Here is a 21233-nt window from a genome sequence, read left to right as displayed (position 1 = left end):
ATGTCTCAGTGATCTCAATGGTTGTTTACCCCATGTCTCAATGGTTGTTTATCCCATGTCTCAGTGGTCTCAATGGTTGTTTATCACATGTCTCAGTGGTCTCACTGGTTGTTTTTCCCAAGTCTCAATGGTTGTTTATCCCATGTCTCAGTGATCTCAATGGTTGTTTATCCCATGTCTCAGTGATCTCAATGGTTGTTTATGCCATGTCTCAATGGTTGTTTATCCCACGTCTCAGTGGTCTCACTGGTTGTTTATCCAATGTCTCAGTGATATCAATGGGTGCTTATCTATTGTCCCAGTGATCCCAATGGTTGCTTATTCCATGTCTCAGAGGTCTCAATGGTTGTTTATCCCATTTCTCAGTGCCCTGTAGCGACTCATTTAGCGCTGAGGGTTTCACATTTGTTGACTTTCCCGCACTTTGCAGGTTGCACCCTTGGCTCCATCTTTCTTAACCATCATCATTTGGAGGCAAATAGAGCACTCCTTCAGCCTGGCCTGATGATGCAGTGGGTCCCTTCAAACATATTATAGCCCTCACAGTAATCTAAACAAAGCACTTGAAGATCTTGTGCTTTAAAGAAGACATTGATATCTGATTCCTTACCTTCTGGATTCCATTGTCCCATGGATGCTATTAGGCACCAAGGATTGAATTCTTCTGTGCAAGGGTCCTCCAGTGAATTTAGAACTGTTGAATGACAGTGTACACGGCTAAAACAAAAATGGAGAAAAATATATGATGAAACAAAAGCAAGGTATTGATGAACTGTAAGCTCCAAATTAAATCTATCAATGTGGCCTACTACATAATACACCTCTAAAATTGAAAATTTTAAAAACTCCTGCTGGAGCCTCTATGGAAAAGAAAACCTCCTCCGACCCTACTAATTTAAGGCACTATCTCTCTTGCCTCTGCCTAAAATCCTACAAAAAGGCTATGAATGTTGAACTATCCCCATTTGTAGAACAAATAACTCTATCAGATACTCTCAGTCCGGTTCTAGACTGGCCACAGCATTAAAACATCCGCAAGCGATTACTGATGACATCAGACTGTCCCCTAATAGAAGATGGCTGGGAACCCTTTCAACCTTTAGACTTCCAGCAGCCTTTGACACAGTATCACATGCGGTTAGCATTTCTTGTGTATCGGAATCAGGTAAGGCTCTAAAGTCAATACACTCTGTCCTAGTCAATGTTAAGTTCAATGACCTGACTTCCAATTCATTTTTTGCCTTCCACAGCACGGGTGAGATCCATTGGCTTTACAATCAGGCACTCAGATAATCGTCACTATCACCAAGGATCCTGGGAGCATTAACGTGAACTGCAGACATTATGTGGCATATTTATGGGGATTTGGCGCATCGCAGCGCAGCGAGCCATCTTGCTTATCTGCCCTGGGTCATATTCAAAGAGCAGGAATGCACCACTTATATGGCATACAGCACATTCCTGTCCTTTTTCCCTGCATCATGGTGCATGGGTGTCTGCATTGCATGCAGGATTGTTTTTGTGCAGAAAGTGTCATGTGGCCGTGGGGAAATTGTTGTTTTTCACTAATTTAGCATGAGCATGTTGCAGTTTGCCTGCTGCTTTTGCGCACATTACTACATGTCTTTATTTTTGCAATATTTCAATGACTGCTTACACAGGAGAACTCATCACTGTGTTCACACTGCATGTTCCTGGGATTTTGACTGAACATTATGTGCAAGGTCCAACAACAATGCCCCTTGTTATATGCAGCTGTTGTTTGGACAGCGTATTATGGTTTTTAGTGGGGTACACAGATTCGGTGAGACACACTTGGAGAGGGGCATTTCCTTTTTTTTTTTTAGTTTTTTTAAAAGTTTTTTATTTGGCAGTTCATAAATTGCAGAAACATTTTTAATGAGAGAAAGAAACAGCATTTTAGTCAGCAACAAGTTGAAAGCAGAGAATACAAAAAATAAAGACAATGATTGATATATATAGCAAGGAAAAATCGGGGCAAGCCGCATTAATATTTACAGAGGTTATGCAGAATCTAGGTAGCAATTCTGAAATCATTGCTCCAATTCTCGATAGGTTTCCAAATCTTAATACCCCGAGCTTTAGCCCTCAATCCTTTACAAGCAAAGATCGCCTTCTCTTGGTTGTAGATAACCAAAAGTCTTGATATCCATACCTGAAAGTTAGGAGGATCAGTGTCTTTCCAACGAGCTGCTAATATAATACGATACACAGCTGTCCCCAAGAACAGCAGAATTTCCTCTTCAGTGGTATGGAGAGTGTATTATCATATCCCAAAATATACAAGGTAGGGGATTCGGCCACTGGATGTTTAAACACTTCCTGCCAGAATTTCATTATCATTTCTTTCAAGTCCGACAATTTTTCACACGCATAAAGCATGTGGATTAGATGTGCCGAGTTTTTTCCGCATCGGGGACATTCTGAGTTGGCTCTTTTCCCCCAAGAGTATAGTTTGGCGGGTGTGAAATATAAATCATACATAGTCTTGTACAACTGTGCTTTTAAATTAGAAGACATAAACAATTTCGTTGACATTATGAGTACCTTATCGATATCAACATCCGGATTATTTAATTTCCGAGACCAAGCCTGCTCGGTCACAGCTACATCGTCTGGTTGGCTGTCAATTAGAACATCATAGATCATGCCGATCCTGGTTGATGGTCTTAATAGGCAGTCAAACAGAGGAATATTCTCTAATGAAATATCTGCACTTTTTAATTCTAAAATCGTGTTGATTTGAATATATTTAAATACACTATTACTGGGAATATGAAACTTGAGCAGTAACTGTTGGAATCTTTGATCAGCAGAAGACAATAAAAAATCGCCCAGAGTCAAAACTCCACAAGTTTCCCATGCCCTTGTGATCACATCGTATACTAATGGTGGTAATAAGGTAGAGTGCCATAAAGAAATATATTTATTGTGTTTGTTAATACTCAGTTGTCTTCTAATTTTCTTCCAAATACCCCACACACTCGATATAATCTTAAATTTGACTTTTTTGAAGTATGAGGGTTCGAGTTGCCTTACTAGGAGACCTCTCGCCCTATCCCCGATAATCAACTCAAATATTGAGGGAATATAATTCTCCCCTGTTAAACTTCCCAACGATTTCAAAATCAAGTTCAAGTTCGGGCATTTGTATAGCGCACTACTCACCCAGAGGGTCTCAAGGCACTAGGGGAAGGGGTTCAATATTTGTCGAATAGCCAGGTTTTAAGTTCTTTTCTGAAGGAGATGTGGTTCTGAGTAAGGCGGAGGTGGGTGGGGAGTGAGTTCCAGGTCTTGGCAGCCAGGAAGGAGAAGGATCGGCCACCCATGGTGGATTTTCGGATGCGCGGGACTGCGGCGAGTGCTTGATTGGACGATCTTAGTTGGCGGGTGGGTTTGTAGAAGGACAGTCGAGTGTTGAGGCATTCGGGTCCTAGATTGTAGAGGGCTTTGTGTGCGTGGATGAGAAGGCGAAAAGTAATTCTTTTGTTGACGGGAAGCCAGTGGAGGTCTTTTAGATCTCCGGTAATGTGATCTTGGCGAGGGATGTCTAATATGAGTCTCGCTGACGCGTTTTGGATGCGCTGGAGTTTTTTCTGTAATTTTGCTGCGATTCCGGCGTATAGTGTATTACCATAATCCAGTCGACTCGTGACCAGTGCGTGGGTGACAGTCTTTCTTGTTTCGATGGGGATCTAGCTGAAGATTTTTTTGAGAGTGCGAAGTACGCTGAAGCAGTAGGACGTTACTGCGTTGACTTGTCTGGACATCGAGAGAGAGGAGTCTAGGATGAAGCTAAGGTTACGTGCGTGGTCTGTGGGTGTGGGTGCTGTGCCCAGCGCGGAAGGCCACCAAGAGTCGTCCCAAGCTGAGGGGGAAGATCCTAGGATGAGCACCTCCGTTTTGTCTGAGTTGAGTTTTAGGCGGCTAAGTTTCATCCATTCTGCTACTTCTTTGATGCCTTCGTGAAGGTTGCTTTTGGCGGTGTTGGTGTCTTTGGTGAGGGAAAGGATTAACTGGGTGTCGTCGGCGTAAGAGATGATGTTGAGGTTGTGTTGACGCGCGATGGAGGCGAGAGGACTCATGTATACGTTGAAGAGGGTGGGACTGAGTGATGACCCTTGTGGAACGCCGCAGATGACTTCGGTGGCCTCTGAGTAGAATGGGGGAAGTCGTACTCTTTGAGTTCTCCCAGCGAGGAATGAGATGATCCAGTTCAAGGCTTTTCCTTGTATGCCGATGTTGTTAAGGCGATGTATAAGGGTGCTGTGGCAGACTGTGTCGAAAGCGGCGGATAGGTCGAGAAGGATGAGGGCCACTGTTTCTCCGTTGTCCAGGAGCGTTCGGATGTCGTTGGTTGCTGCAATGAGGGCGGTTTCGGTGCTGTGTTTGGCTCGAAACCCGGATTGAGATTGATCAAGGGAGTTGTTGGATTCAAGGAAGGCGGCGAGCAGGCTGTTGACGGCTTTCTCGATGACTTTGGCCGGGAATGGGAGGAGGGATATGGGTCGGTAGTTTTTAAGTTCAGAGGGGTCTGCTGTGGGTTTCTTCAGAAGGGCGCTGAGTTCGGCGTGTTTCCAGCTTTCTGGAAAGGTGGCGGAGTTGAACGAGCAGTTGATGACATCACGGAGATGGGGTGCGATGATGGAGTCAGCTTTGTTGAAGATATGGTGGGGGCAGGGGTCGGTAGGTGAGCCAGAGTGGATTGAGTTCATGAGGCGAATGGTGTCTTCAGTGGTGATTGAGTTCCAGGCGCTGAGGTTGTTAGTTGGCGGAGTAGGATCTGAGGGGGGTGGGGAGGGTTGATCGCTGGGAGAGTTCTCGAAGCTGTTGTGGATGTCGGCAATTTTGTCGTAGAAGAAGGAGGATAACGCGTCGCAGAGGACTTGTGAGGGAGTGATGTCGTTAGATGCTGCGGTGGGGTTGGTGAATTCTTTGACGATGTTGAAGAGTTCCTTGCTGTTATGGGTGTTGTTGTCGAGACGATCCTTGAATGCTGATTTCTTGGCGGATCGAATCAGTTGGTGGTGTTTGCGGGTGGCTGTCTTGAGGGAGGCCAAGTTGTCGGAGGTTGGGTTTTTTCTCTATATTTTCTCCAGGGTGCGGCATAGCTTCTTGGATTTTTTAAGTTTGTCATTGAACCAGGGAGCCTTTTTGCTGGTTGATTTCATCTGGTGCTTTTTCAGGGGTGCTAATTCGTCAGCACTATGGGTGATCCATTGCTTGAGGTTGGTGGCCGCTTGGTTTGGGTCCATTGAGAGGGTGGGGGGGTTTTGGTTGAGTGATGTGAGGAGTTGGTCGGAGGTGACTTTGTTCCAGTTTCTCCGAGGAATAGGTTGTGGACGGTTGTCGGTTAAGGTTGTTTTGTAGCTGAAGTGAACACAGCTGTGATCCGTCCAGTGGAGAGCTGTAGTGCGGTCGAAGGAGATGTGCTTGCTGGAGGTGAAGATAGGGTTGAGCGTGTGTCCGGCTGCGTGGGTGGGGGTGTCAACAAGTTGTTTGAGTCCGAGATTGGCTAGGTTGTCCAGAAGGGTGGTGGTGTTGCTGTCGTGTTTGTTTTCAAGGTGGAAGTTGAGGTCTCCTAAAAGAATGTAGTTCTCGGAGGCGAGGGCATGTGGGCTGACGAAGTCCGTGATGTCATCGCTGACTTGAGTGCGGGTACCTGGAGGCCTGTAGATGAGGGTGCCTCTAAGTGTGGTCCTGGGGTCAGTGTGGATCTGAAAGTGGAGATGTTCGGCGGTTGCAAGATTGTCGTCAGAGCTGGTTGTGATTTTGATGGTGTTCCTGTGGATGATGGCGATGCCACCTCCTGTTTGAATGGTGCGGTCTTTTCGGATAATCTTGTAAGCGTCCGGTATGGCATGTAAAATTCCAAATTAGGAATTGCGAGGCCTCCTCTTGTAACTGGGAGAGAAAGAAAGCGGATAGATCTCCTTATCTTCCCATACCCCCATACGAACTTCATCATCTGAGATTGAAGGGTCTTAATGATCTTATCATCCACCAGCAATGGAATCGCCCGGAACAGATAGAGAGCCCGGGGAAGTATGTTCATCTTAAGGAAATTACCTCTTCCGATAATTTACAGATGCATGCTATCTATCCGCTTTAGATCTGTTGTAATTTTTTGTATAAGAGGGTCAAAATTTATTTTGATAATCTCGTCAATTTTGGAGGATATATGAACTCCAAGGTATAGTGCACTTTCTACTCTCCTAGGATCTATAAATTGTGTATTTTCAGTGCAAATTACCATCGTTTTATCCCTATTTAAGGAAAACCCCGAAACTTGTCCAAATGCATAAGCAATTTGTTCGATTTCAATTATTGCCTCCTTGGGGTGTGATGTAACAACCGAGAGGGGCATTTCCAGGGAGAAAAATGAAACAGCACCTGTGATGTAGATACACCATCTATAGGCTAAGGTATGGGGTCTGCTAACAAAGCCTGGATGACTTCTAATATATACAAACACTGCTTCTTAGCAAGGGGAGGAAGGATAGGCTCCACTGTCTTTTTATGACGTCTCTTCATGAATTATGGACTAGCTGCTATGCAGACTATATTTGCAATATGCATTTTCCTGCTTGCCATTGCATGTATACTGCATGCTAGGGCAGGTTAGTGAAAATAAATATTTGAAACTGTTTCGTGCCCCTGTCAGATCACATTGTGGACGAGTACAAGAGTGTGAGTGAAAGGGTGTATCTTGTTACCACGATTACTGAGAGATCTGTAGTGTTGTGATCTGGGGTGTCTAATCATTTGCTTTTCTGTGAGTGAGTAGGAGAGCAAGCATAGCTAGTCGGTCCTGGGCTTGTAGGCACTAAGGTGGTAGGAAGACTCAGTCCCTGTACACCAAGGTTCCATAATCCTGCGTATAGTTCTGTGTTTGTGCAGAATCCCTGCAAAAGAAAGGGACCATTCAGCACAAAAACAATCCTGGAAGGCTTTTTCCTGTTTCTATGTGCGCATCAGAATCCAACACAGATAGAAAGATGGAAAATGAGGAGAAATAAAGTCTAGCAAATCTGGGGCTACTTCAAAATCCTTGGGTGCGTCAAAATCCATGAGTGCATAGAATGCCTCCCTACCACAGAGTAAGGCAACAAAGTTATCTGTGCTGCTTGTCTTACTCCATATCTATGAGGCCATTCAAAGCTTGCAGAGTGCTTTGTGTGGCCTCATAAATATGATTTGGTGGTTTGGTCTACCATTGCCTCACAAGCAGTGACGCAACAGCGGTGCAAGGGGCTTCTAAATATGCCACTATGCATGTGAGGTCACCCGCTGGACCTCCAACTGCAATTAGCTGAATGGAGACAAGACAGAGGGCAGACACTGTCTGGTTAGCTCCTAGAGAGCATCATTCACCTACCAGTCAGCTCCACCAGAAATCTGGAAGTTACATTTCATAACCAACTTTCATTTACCACTCGGAGTAACCAAGTTGTAGCTGCATACCTCTTTATTTTGTGTACACTTAGGGAAATCTTTCTGCTAATTCCTGCTTCATCTTGTGAAGTGGCCATGCAGGCCTTAATGTCCTTTTGGTTACAGTACTTCAACTCTTTTCTTCTTGCTGCTAACCAATCTCACGGCTGAAGGCTAGTGGTTGTACTAAATGATGCGGCATTGTTGCAAGGTGGACGTATTATATGACCTGTCTGGGGGATGTTATCGTGCAATACTACCACAATATACAAAAGTTGACATCCGGTTTGCACTTAACAGCCTTAGCTTGGTTTTGGTAGTGTAGCTTGAGCAGTCAGGCATGCTCGAGAGGAACATGTTTTGTGTTGAGCATTTCACCGAACCAAATTCCGACAAATAAGTAAGTGAAAGACTCAAAAGAAATCTCACACCAATTTATAAAAATAGAGTGTATATTTATAAAAATATTGGCACAAAAATGAACTTTGTATCCTACATGCAACCGGAATTAAAAGAGTTTAACTGGTCCCATTGAATTCAATTTGAAAAAGCACAGGTCACATGCAGGGTGATTTCAAACGAACCTTCTTGTGGATATGGTCATGTTGGTCTCTAGACCAAGTTCCTACAGTCATCACTTTGTTACCGTGGCCCAGGGAGTCTGGGTGTAGAGGTGACTTGTCTGTTCTTGGTACAGGGTGGGATCCGCAGGAGCTGTGAAACTTGCAGCACTTGACAAAACAACACTTGGAGATGGAGTTCTACTCTACTCACGGGGAGTGGAGGCCTTTGGGGTCCTAGGATCTGGTTTCAATGGCTGGATTTATTTTACCTTGCTCGGCAGCTCCAGGTGCAGAGGTAGCTGGCAGCTCACCTGGGCAGGTTGTGCCAAAGATGATTTGCTACACACTCAACAACACCAAATTCAGGATGCAGGAACAAACCAGTGGGGTTGTTACAAACATGGATCACTGTTGCTGTAAGGTGCTGTCGGTCTGGAGATGTTCTTCAAGGAATCGATCAGCTGACTCACTATCATTAAGCCTTGGGTGTGGTAAATATAGTCCACAGTTACTTTGGTGTCTGGAGGGCGACAGGAGTGGAGTGGCGGCTTGAAACTGGGTGAAAGCTTGGCTACTACTCTAGACTTGCAGGACAGCACTTCTCCTTGGGCTCACTCTAGACGGACCCAACAGGTTGCAATTCTTGTCATGTAGGACGCTGATTTTCCTGCATCTTGCAGGGGATTGGTCCCACCAAACCAAGGGAGTCTGCTTTGGTTTCTGGCATCCACTGAAGTCCCTCAGCTGGGAGCAATGAATTTTCACCACGGACACACGTCAACACTCAGATTCAGTGTATGGTCTCTCTCTGGGCTGTGGGAGAGTTCAAAGTCCTGTCTTCAGTGACGGCATCTTCTTTGTGTCTCTTCTCAAATTTAAAGTCAGACCTGAGGCTCTGATTCCAGGGAAGCACCTCAAATCCCAGTTCAGATGGTATTAAGTATGTGAGGTTCAGTGGGCAAGGAGCTACTGGTCCCTGCTGCTAACCCAGAGTCATCAATTTCAGGGTCTGCCAACATGGCAGAACCCTTTCTTGGCTGTATAGACCTCCAAGCCCACCCTAAAGGTGTGCCTGCCTTTTGGTGGTGTACGCCTCCTGCTAATTTTCCATCCTGTTGAACTGGACAGGGTGGGAAGGGTTTTGTCCTCGAGTGGCAGACAAGTCTTTTGCATATCAAGAGCGGCGAAGCCTGTGAGACTCACTGCCTTAATAGTTGTAAACACTAGCGTTCCAGGAGGGAGGAGGTGTGACCTCCTTCCTGCCCAGGCATTTGTATCCATCCTGAGGAAGTGCTAGAACATCTCCCCAGAAGGGCAGACTCTTGTCTTGGGGGAAAATGGCTTGGGGGAGCCCACCATGGTACTGGTGGCATCTCTGTGCATGCCAGCTCACCCTCAACAAGTGAATCGTGTTGGGGTGAAAAAACATGGTGCTTGACACCACACACAACACAATTCGGTCGTTCCATAATGGATGTGGCTATCTCCAGTTTCATCGGTAGCCAGCCTATGTTACTCTATGGACCGCCGGTCACTTACAGTAAAACTTTGCTTAACAGGGTTACTGTAGGAAAATATGTGTAGGAACGTATATATATATATATATATATTTACCTACTGGCGGTCGCCAGTAGGTATATATAGTTAGGATTTTTTCTCTATGGGATTTTTGAAAATTCTATGTCTAATAACTTTGACGTTTGTGGACGGAATTGGCTGAAATTTTCAGGAAAAGGGAACATTTTGTTTCTGAGCAGCCCCCTACAATTTAGGGGGGTTTCATCAAGGGGGGGCCGAGAAAAAAGGGGGGTCCCAAAACACGTTTTTCCCATGTTAATTTCCATAGGGCGGTTGGCCTCACTTTTAGCTCGAACGGCTGAATGGATTTGCATGAAACTTGGCAAAATTGTAGGGACTGTTAGCCTGATGTGCCTTTGCTAGGTCTCAATATATGTGCTCCAGTGGATTTTGAGTAATTTAGGTTCAAAAAAAGATATATATCTGGGCGGAGCCTAACCACACATCTGATCTGATTGGCTGTCAGCACTTCATCCAAGAAGTGTTGGCAGCCATCTTGGGACCAATATACATGATAGCACCTCATTAAAAAGCATTGTAGTTAATAGAGGGTTTTAGGACTTTAGTTACATTATAATTCATTTGTTGATGGTACCATACTCGTTTTAGGAATTGTGGTGGGTTCTAAGGTGATTTTACCATGTGAAAAAACCTTCTGCTGTGATATCATGAATATTGTTTGAAAGAAAACTAATATCTCATGATTTTCCCACAGTGGTTTGGAAGGGGATCTATAAGCTAAACTGAAAGCATATTTTCTGTAAATTCACATTATCTTTCTCAGTCATGTGAAAATGAAGTCTGACATTATCAGTAAAACATGTACATCCAACAAGGACAGAGACTGTCAGTTGATTCCTTTGTGTTCTACTGCAGCCTCCTAGAGTGTTCTAAAGAACAACTAGAGCGCTAACAGTCCTACTTATTACAAAGGTATGGCACACCTGAAGCCATCTTGATTGGAATAAAGTGGTAACTCTTAAAACATTTAATTTAAAAAGAAACAACATGAGGGGGTATATTTTGCCATAGAAAGTATGATTAGTGCTGCAGAATGAAAAATTAGGGCACATTTTGAGTGACTTCTCAAATCCTTTTCTATTTCATTAAAACATTCTGACATGCAGTCTCCCAAAATGGCCACCAGAGACAAAAGAGCCCAAATGTAGCCCAAATATCACCCAGATGTAGCCCAAGTATAGCCCAATGACAGAATGTCCCAGAGTGTTCTAAAGAACAACTAGAGCGCTAACAGTCCCACTTATTACAAAGGTATGGCACACCTGAAGCCATCTTGATTGGAATAAAGTGGTAACTCTTAAAACATTTAATTTAAAAAGAAACAAAATGAGGGGGTATATTTTGCCATAGAAAGTATGATTAGTGCTGCAGAATGAAAAATTAGGGCACATTTTGAGTGACTTCTCAAATCCTTTTCTATTTCATTAAAACATTCTGACATGCAGTCTCCCAAAATGGCCACCAGAGACAAAAGAGCCCAAATGTAGCCCAAATATCACCCAGATGTAGCCCAAGTATAGCCCAATGACAGAATGTCCCAGAGTGTTCTAAAGAACAACTAGAGCGCTAACAGTCCTACTTATTACAAAGGTATAGCACACCTGGAGCCACCGTGATGGGAATAAAGTGGTAACTCTTAAAACATTTAATTTAAAAAGGAACAAAATGAGGGGGTATATTATGCAATAGAAGGTATTATTAGTGCTGCAGAAAGAAAAATTAGGGCACATTTTGAGTGACTTTTCAAATCCTCTTCTATTTCATAAAATTTTTTTGACATGCAGTCTCCCAAAATGGCCACCAGAGACAAAAGAGCCCAAATGTAGCCCAAATATCACCCAGATGTAGCCCAAGTATAGCCCAATGACAGAATGTCCCAGAGTGTTCTAAAGAACAACTAGAGCGCTAACAGTCCTACTTATTACAAAGGTATGGCACACCTGAAGCCATCTTGATTGGAATAAAGTGGTAACTCTTAAAACATTTAATTTAAAAAGAAACAACATGAGGGGGTATATTTTGCCATAGAAAGTAAGATTAGTGCTGCAGAATGAAAAATTAGGGCACATTTTGAGTGACTTCTCAAATCCTTTTCTATTTCATTAAAACATTCTGACATGCAGTCTCCCAAAATGGCCACCAGAGACAAAAGAGCCCAAATGTAGCCCAAATATCACCCAGATGTAGCCCAAGTATAGCCCAATGACAGAATGTCCCAGAGTGTTCTAAAGAACAACTAGAGCGCTAACAGTCCCACTTATTACAAAGGTATGGCACACCTGAAGCCATCTTGATTGGAATAAAGTGGTAACTCTTAAAACATTTAATTTAAAAAGAAACAAAATGAGGGGGTATATTTTGCCATAGAAAGTATGATTAGTGCTGCAGAATGAAAAATTAGGGCACATTTTGAGTGACTTCTCAAACCCTTTTCTATTTCATTAAAACATTCTGACATGCAGTCTCCCAAAATGGCCACCAGAGACAAAAGAGCCCAAATGTAGCCCAAATATCACCCAGATGTAGCCCAAGTATAGCCCAATGACAGAATGTCCCAGAGTGTTCTAAAGAACAACTAGAGCGCTAACAGTCCTACTTATTACAAAGGTATAGCACACCTGGAGCCATCGTGATGGGAATAAAGTGGTAACTCTTAAAACATTTAATTTAAAAAGGAACAAAATGAGGGGGTATATTATGCAATAGAAGGTATTATTAGTGCTGCAGAAAGAAAAATTAGGGCACATTTTGAGTGACTTTTCAAATCCTCTTCTATTTCATAAATTTTTTTTGACATGCAGTCTCCCAAAATGGCCACCAGAGACAAAAGAGCCCAAATGTAGCCCAAATATCACCCAGATGTAGCCCAAGTATAGCCCAATGACAGAATGTCCCAGAGTGTTCTAAAGAACAACTAGAGCGCTAACAGTCCTACTTATTACAAAGGTATGGCACACCTGAAGCCATCTTGATTGGAATAAAGTGGTAACTCTTAAAACATTTAATTTAAAAAGAAACAACATGAGGGGGTATATTTTGCCATAGAAAGTATGATTAGTGCTGCAGAATGAAAAATTAGGGCACATTTTGAGTGACTTCTCAAATCCTTTTCTATTTCATTAAAACATTCTGACATGCAGTCTCCCAAAATGGCCACCAGAGACAAAAGAGCCCAAATGTAGCCCAAATATCACCCAGATGTAGCCCAAGTATAGCCCAATGACAGAATGTCCCAGAGTGTTCTAAAGAACAACTAGAGCGCTAACAGTCCTACTTATTACAAAGGTATAGCACACCTGGAGCCATCGTGATGGGAATAAAGTGGTAACTCTTAAAACATTTAATTTAAAAAGGAACAAAATCAGGGGTATATTATGCAATAGAAGGTATCATTAGTGCTGCAGAAAGAAAAATTAGGGCACATTTTGAGTGACTTTTCAAATCCTCTTCTATTTCATAAAAAAATTCTGACATGCAGTCTCCCAAAATGGCCACCAGAGACAAAAGAGCCCAAATGTAGCCCAAATATCACCCAGATGTAGCCCAAGTATAGCCCAATGACAGAATGTCCCAGAGTGTTCTAAAGAACAACTAGAGCGCTAACAGTCCTACTTATTACAAAGGTATGGCACACCTGAAGCCCTCTTGTTTGGAATAAAGTGGTAACTCTTAAAACATTTAATTTAAAAAGGAACAAAATGAGGGGGTATATTTGGCCATATGAATTATGATTAGTGCTGCAGAAAGAAAAATTAGGGCACATTTTGAGTGACTTCTCAAACCCTCTTCAATTTCATTAAAAAATTCTGACATACAGTCTCCCAAGATGGCCACCAGAGACAAAAGAGCCTAAATGTAGCCCAAATATCACCCAGATGTACCCCAAGTATAGCCCAATGACAGAATGTCCCAGAGTGTTCTAAAGAACAACTAGAGCGCTAACAGTTTTACTTATGACAAAAGTATGGCACACCAGAAGCCATCTTGATTGGAATAAAGTGGTAAGTGTGAAAACACTCAATTTAAAAAGGAACAACATGAGGGGGTTAATTTTGCCATAGAAAGTATGATAAGTGCTTCAGAAAGAAAAATTAGGGATCATTTTGAGTGACTTTTCAAATCCTCTTCTAGTTCATTAAAAAAATTCTGACATGCAGACTGAAACATGCACTTTGAATACCAGTAGCAGACGTCCCTGGTGAGCAGTAGCTTTACTACAGTGATCTAATGTGCAACTAGAGTGCTAACATTCAGAATTTATGGCAAATGTGTGACACATCTGAATGCCTTCTTGATGGAACCAAAGTAAACAAGCATTGAAAGTGCAATAGATCTCGCCCTCGTTTAAGTTAAAGCCATTCTGTTTGTAATGAGGTGGCTTTTTAGCTTTGCTTTTATTAGTGTTTTTTCAACTTTCATGTAAATAACATGCATCTGTATGCATATAAGTATATGTATGCATGCATTTATGTTTGTATTTATATAGATATACAGATGATATATGTTTATATATGTATGTATATATATATATATATATATATTCACTGAAAAAACCATAGGCTATAGACCATATATAGTTAGGAATTAGCATTTACAAAACCTTGAAAATTCACTGAAAAAACCATAGGTTATAGACCATATATAGTTAGGAATTAGCATTTACAAAACCTTGAAAATTCACTGAAAAAACCATAGGTTATAGACCATATATAGTTATGAATTCGCATTTACAAAACCTTATTTTACTCACACAAAACCATTGAAATTCCATATATAGTTAGTTGCACTAACTATATATCGCGCACCCGCAATCCACTGCTGATGATGTCACATATTACATCATTCATGACATGGTCAGTGACATCACTGATGACATCACTGATGACATCTCAAATGACATCACTGATGACATCACTGATGACAACATCCAGTGACTGTATGTTTCTGTAAAGTTAAAATATGTCTTACATATTGAAGAATGAGTGGATGTATAAGTGTTTGGATGAAGGATTTAGTAGGTGCATGACTGACTGTATGAGTGAGTGATTAAATGTGTCTCACTGAGTGCATGGGTTAGTGACTAAACTGTCTTAATTTGTGCATCATTATGTCTGTTGTTCTGTAAACTGTTGCATGTGTTGATAAGTAGCTATATGAGTAACTATATGTGTTATTGATTGGTTGCCCAAGTATTTGTAGGGGAGACTGAGTGTGTGTGTGGGTGGCTGGGAGGTGTATGACTCTGTGCATAGATGTGTGAGCAGTTGATTCACTAGATGTATGGTTTCAAAAGTGCATGTGGAAACAGCTGTATGGGCGGTTGACTGTGTGCATGAGTGTATTGGTGAGTGAATGTATATCTCAGTGCTACATGTCAAATTAAGTACATATGTAAAACACAGTACATGTGAGAGTTGACATATATAAATAACTGTGCATAAGAGCCAGTGAATGTGTGAGTGGCTGTATGGATCATTGTGAACTTGTATCAGGGATTGTATAAGAGAGTAAATATGTGTTAGTATATGTTTGAATAAGTAAAGTTTGTATAACTGTATAGTTGAGGAAATGGAGGTGTGATTGATTCTTTGCATGACTGACTAGGTGTGTGAGTAACTCCATGGATGAGTGACAGTCTGTGAGTGTCTGTTTACACTGATTGTATCTAAGGTTATATTAGAGTCTGAAGAGGTTCATCGTATTATCACATGAATGATATCATCAGTGATGTGATCATTAATGTCAAATGAGATGTCATCAGTGATGTCATTTGAGATGTCATCAGTGATGTCATTTGAGATGTCATCAGTGATGTCATCAGTGATGTCACTGACCATGTCATGAATGATGTAATATGTGACATCATCAGCAGTGGATTGCGGGTGCGCGATATATAGTTAGTGCAACTAACTATATATGGAATTTCAATGGTTTTGTGTGAGTAAAATAAGGTTTTGTAAATGCGAATTCATAACTATATATGGTCTATAACCTATGGTTTTTTCAGTGAATTTTCAAGGTTTTGTAAATGTTAATTCCTAACTATATATGGTCTATAACCTATGGTTTTTTCAGTGAATATATATATATATATATATATATATATATATATATATATATATATATATATATATATATATATATATATATATATATATATATATATCCACACCTTTAATATAATGCACTCTAACTCCTGGGCTTAGGAGGACAACCTTAGGAGTGATTTAATTACATTAAGGCAGTAGTGTGTCTCTGCAGCGCCTGTTGTGTGTGTAGAGTCCCTCTCGAGCAGACAGGCTGCTTGTGCTGGGGGGCAATGGCAGCTCTGTAGACATTCCTTTATCTGGTTCAACCAGGGTGGCACAATACAGTGCTACATCCCTGGTGATACCTTTACCACCCTTGCCCTGGGTACCCTTTGTACCATCTACTAGCGACTTATACGGGGGCAAAATACCTTACCAATTGGGTGTACCAATTTAGCATCACTTTTAGGGGAAAATCCCACAAGCACTGGGGCCCGGCTAGCACTCCCAGTGCACTATCAGAGTCAAAAAAGAGCATCTGGCAGTCTAAAATGGGGCAAAAAGTGAGGGGGCGTCTGCAAAGAAGTCCAGTTTCTAACAGGCCTGTACTCTTCTATTTCATTCATTCTGAAGATCCCGCACTGGCTGCTTATGCACAAGACATCCAGGCTGAAGGTCCTATGTATTGTCCATAAAGCCCATCACAAGGGAAAGACCTGGATAAACTGTGTGGGGTTTTCCCACGTGCCACCTAAGACCTACAAACCTGTATAATCTATCAATAACTGACACCTGACTAACCAAAGAGGCACATCTCTTTCATTCCTAGCAGCTAAACTTTGGAACACCCTTTCTCTGGACATTAAAAATAATATAAACCATCAACTCTGAAGAAAAAGCGTTAAAATCTGGTTGTTCCAGCTAAAACCGTAACCTTCAGATATGTTTTATTCTCTCTGGGCTAAAGGGGCAGACAATTGCTAGACTCCTTAGTGTATTAATACTAATTACAAATATAATGTCATTAATTCATTCAGTCATTTATTCAATCATTAATTCACGATAACACGAACAGACTGTGTGCTATGCTTGAGCAACAGTATTGACTATAGTTATACTGTATGTTGAATATGTTCATATTACATCCTACCTCTTCTATAAACCTTTAATATTATATTTTAGCAATTTTTTTTATTTGGCATATAGACATTTATAGGCCAACTGAAAAGATCATCTCCATCCATCTGTCATTTTTGTAAGTTTTGATTTTGTGCATACTAGTACTGTAAAACTATGATTATTAAGAATACAGATATATACAATAATTCAAAGAAAAATATTCTTTAATACTTTACACCTTGTCTTACATCATTTCCTGAACCTCTACAGATGTCTCTAATTTGGCTCTTGGTTACTCCTCGTTATAAATCTATGTTCATCATTTCTGTAGCTTCCATGTTTAATATTGCAACATTTGCTTTGCACAATGAACTTGTCCATTCCAGCAGTAGTTTTAATTTGATAAATGCACCTCCTTGGGTTGGGCACCCTCCAGAGATCTGTTAAACAGCTGTGTTCTGTCAGAGGAGCCCCTATCAAATAACATGCACATGTATTATGCGAGTATATATCTGCTAAATATATTTTGCATATATCCTCTTCAACTAGTTCACAAAGTGTCACCTTTCTGCGCCTATGACAAGAAGAAAGTACCATCCTTCAGTGGTTTGTCAGCTTTAGCAAGCTGGCCCATGTTTGCTGGTCTGTGGCCTGGGGAAGAGGCAGAGCTGTTGGTCCATGGTGGTATGTTTGCTCTGAAGTCCTGATAACATTTTGGAATTAAATATCACTGTGTTTTTTTGTCCTTCTGCTGCAGTGCCTGTATCAGAGCTGGCTGCCCAGTAGCACCCGTCACTGACCTAGTCCAGTCGTCATTAGCCAACTGTTTTATTAAGTCTTAGATTCTCTGTCACTGATTTGAAATAACTTCTTGTTTTTCAGCCTTTGTTGGAAGCTTCTCACCGAACAATGGGACCAGGCAGCCACCTGACAGGGTAAGTTAGATCACTGGTTAATGTTTTTTTTTATAAAATTAGTGTATAGTTTCAAAGCTTTATTGAGCCGAACATGTGGCTCATGCATATGTCAAAAAGGTTACAAAAGGCATTTCATCTTCAAGACTATTAACAATATTAGAAAATATTTAAACTATTTGATACATAAAAAAGAGCCAAAAGTTCATTACCTTGGTAGAAATATAACTAACCTTAACGTAACGTGAGAAAGTAAGGAACTAAACAATCATTGAATAGAAATCAAAAGGTGAGCGGTAGAGGGAGAAAGGAGCATTAGAGGATAATAAGACTATAATAATAATCACAATATTAATAATAATCATTATAACAATAAAACTAATATAATAATAACCATAACTATAATATTAATATGTTAAGTGTATCAAAGCTAATAAACCTGGAAAAAGCAGAATTATAATAATTTGAATAACAGTTCAATAGACATAGTCATAGACATAGTCTACTGAAGATTTCCAAATAACAAAAATATAAGTAAATCAGAGATTAACACATACACTAAATCATAAGAAAATGGTTTATTAATTGGGGAGGTTGTGAGCTCTTCCCAAGTATAAAGTATAAAATATTTTCCCGCACACAAGTTCCATGAATGAACCTGAGCTCCATCATGCTAGCTAGTTTTGGCAGACACATATTTGGCAGTACTAAAACAATTCAAATGTCTAAACACAACACAAAAAAATCCCCACAATCAATTTTTAACCATAGAGGTAATCTTAATTTAAGAAATTACACAAAAAGTATTGAAACCCAAAAGCAGAGCCAGAGGTATGCTTTTCCAACCTTTTAGAGCAAAACGTGACATGGGAGCGGCAGGAAAAGGTAGAAACTATCTAAAGTCAGATGATGAAGAAAAAGGCACAAATTCAGGCCAACCTTGCCCAAGCAAGTTGTGTCAGTAAAAGGTTTTATTTTCAGATTTCATCTCTGAAATGAAGTTAAAAACATCCAGTTGGGCAAGGTTGGATCTGGCAATTCCTCTCATAGATTAATAGCCTTTGAATGAGATCCCACCGAAGTCTGGTTTTGGCAGGGAAAGCTCCAAGCGGGCAAACTCAATTTCACAGCCACTGAAATCCTGTCATCAGGCAGTTACTTTTAACGTTTTGCTCTGTCTTATGGGAAATTGGAGTAGGGCAGCACAGCAACTCACCTAGCTGTGCTGCCCTACATCAAATGCACTATATGTATCTAGTCTCGTGCATTCCTGTCCTTTCCCCCTGCACTGGCTCAGGAAAGACATGGCTTGGTAGTTCGGGCTGGACTGTTCCCATGAGGCACAGGGTCAAGGCTGATTTGCATATAGCCATTGTCTGACCTAGGGTGGTGTGGAGTGCAAAGAAACGATGGATTTAGCTCCAGATCTTTGTACTGGGGTGAATGTAAGACATTGTTCTGCATTCTGTCCATCAACTGTATTTTTTGCAATTTTCACCCCGAGTGGGCTGGGTATGCTCAGACGTAAGTCCTAGGCTCTCCACATCACTGGAGTCAAGCTATCCAGGCTGAAGAAGGCTGATAGCCAGAAACCGGTCCTTGGATGCTTGATTCCGGTCTAGGAAAGACATGGCTTGGTAGTTCGGGCTGGACTGTTCCCATGAGGCACAGGGTCAAGGCTGATTTGCATATAGCCATTGTCTGACCTAGGGTGGTGTGGAGTGCAAAGAAACAATGTATTTAGGCCCAGATCTTTGTACTGGGGTGAATGTAAGTCATTGTTCTGCATTCTGTCCATCAACTGTGTTTTTTGCAATTTTCTCCCCGAGTGGGCTGGGTATGTTCAGACGTGAGTCCCAGGCTCTCCACATCACTGGAGTCAAGCTATCCAGGCTGAAGAACGCTGATAGCCAGAAACCGGTCCTTGGATGCTTGATTCCGGTCTAGGAAAGACATGGCTTGGTAGTTCGGGCTGGACTGTTCCCATGAGGCACAGGGTCAAGGCTGATTTGCATATAGCCATTGTCTGACCTAGGGTGGTGTGGAGTGCAAAGAAACAATGTATTTAGGCCCAGATCTTTGTACTGGGGTGAATGTAAGTCATTGTTCTGCATTCTGTCCATCAACTGTGTTTTTTGCAATTTTCTCCCCGAGTGGGCTGGGTATGCTCAGACGTGAGTCCCAGGCTCTCCACATCACTGGAGTCAAGCTATCCAGGCTGAAGAACGCTGATAGCCAGAAACCGGTCCTTGGATGCTTGATTCTGGTCTAGGAAAGGTAGTTCGGGCTGGACTGTTCCCATGAGGCACAGGGTCAAGGCTGATTTGCATATACCCATTGTCTGACCTAGGGTGGCGTGGAGTGCAAAAAAACGATGGATTTAGCCCCAGATCTCTGAACTGGGGTGAATGTAAGACATTGTTCTGCATTCTGTCCATCAACTGTGTTTTTTGCAACTAATTACAATCTAGCCAGGAAATAAACCATGATGTATAGGAGGTTATTTGATCACATTGTGCCAGTTGAAAAGGCGGACGAGAACCAAGAATGGGACGCTTTTATAGACGGAAAGAGTAGAATGAAAAGTTACTTTGATACAAATATGAGTGTAAAAATGGAAATATATAATTTTTATTACTGATACCAAGTACCTGGTGAATCAATTGAATCTTATGATGCTACCTTAGGGATGTTGGCCATTTCATGTACTTTTAGGGATATGGACGAAATGATTTGGGATCAAGTGATAATGCATACCACTTGTGAAGGCACAAGAGGAACTCCTTTGTAACAGAAACCTGAGACATGACAAGGTGATTTCAACTATCAAAGGTATAGAATAATCCTCAGTTGTTACATAAACCTAACACACATCGCTCTCAATCTAATTTAAAAAGAAAGGGAAGCACCTAAGAACTTGTCAAATAAAATAGACAAGACCAAATAATCCTTGTCTCTCAACAATAGACCAGTATGTAACCATTGTAGATCAATGAGCCAAACACTCTGACGAACACAAAGGAATTAAACGGCCTTATAGTGAAACTAAAAGTTGAGGGAGCGGCTTGGCCAAACGGCATCCCAAATGCAATTTTTAAGTATAATCCTGAGCTGTGGTCTTCCATCCTCACCCCACTCTTAAATGAGATTTACATTCAGTCCAACATCCCGGCTTCCTGGAGAGGGACTATCATCCACCCCATATTCAAAAAGGGAGATCACCGTAAGCCAGGAAACTATAGACTAATCTCACTGATAGATGTTGAAGCAAAATTGTATGCGTCGTGCCTGCTAAATCAGCTGCAAGGCTGGATGGAGGAAAATAACATTATTCCAAAATTCCAGACAGGATTCAGGCAAGGCATGGGCACAATATCCAACCTTGACACTATAGCACTCTTAACGGAAAAAGCACAAAGAAGGAAACTACGCCTGTTCGCCTGTTTCGTGGACATCAAATCCGCATTTGACAGAGTGAGCAGGAGTCAGCTATGGAAAAAACTCAATGCATGGGGCCTGCCGAATAATAATAATAAATAATACGGAGTTTTGTA

General features: G+C 41.6%; 1 protein-coding gene across 3 annotated transcripts in view; it reads left to right on the top strand.

The window, feature by feature from the left end:
* Window positions 1–21233, top strand: part of LOC147726109 (uncharacterized) — a 263025-nt gene that overhangs the window by 195591 nt on the left and 46201 nt on the right. For all 3 annotated transcript variants that reach the window (XM_086960215.1, XM_086960214.1, XM_086960216.1), the window contains one exon: window positions 17648–17700. In XM_086960215.1, the coding sequence (XP_086816341.1) occupies window positions 17648–17700 (53 nt within the window). The remainder of the gene's footprint in view (window positions 1–17647; window positions 17701–21233) is intronic.

This window comes from Lissotriton vulgaris, chromosome 3_1 (genome assembly GCF_964263255.1).
Source record: "Lissotriton vulgaris chromosome 3_1, aLisVul1.2, whole genome shotgun sequence".
In the NCBI taxonomy this organism is placed as follows: domain Eukaryota; kingdom Metazoa; phylum Chordata; class Amphibia; order Caudata; family Salamandridae; genus Lissotriton; species Lissotriton vulgaris.
Note: the sequence above shows the minus strand (reverse complement) of the source record. Positions and strands in the feature narration are given on the sequence as shown.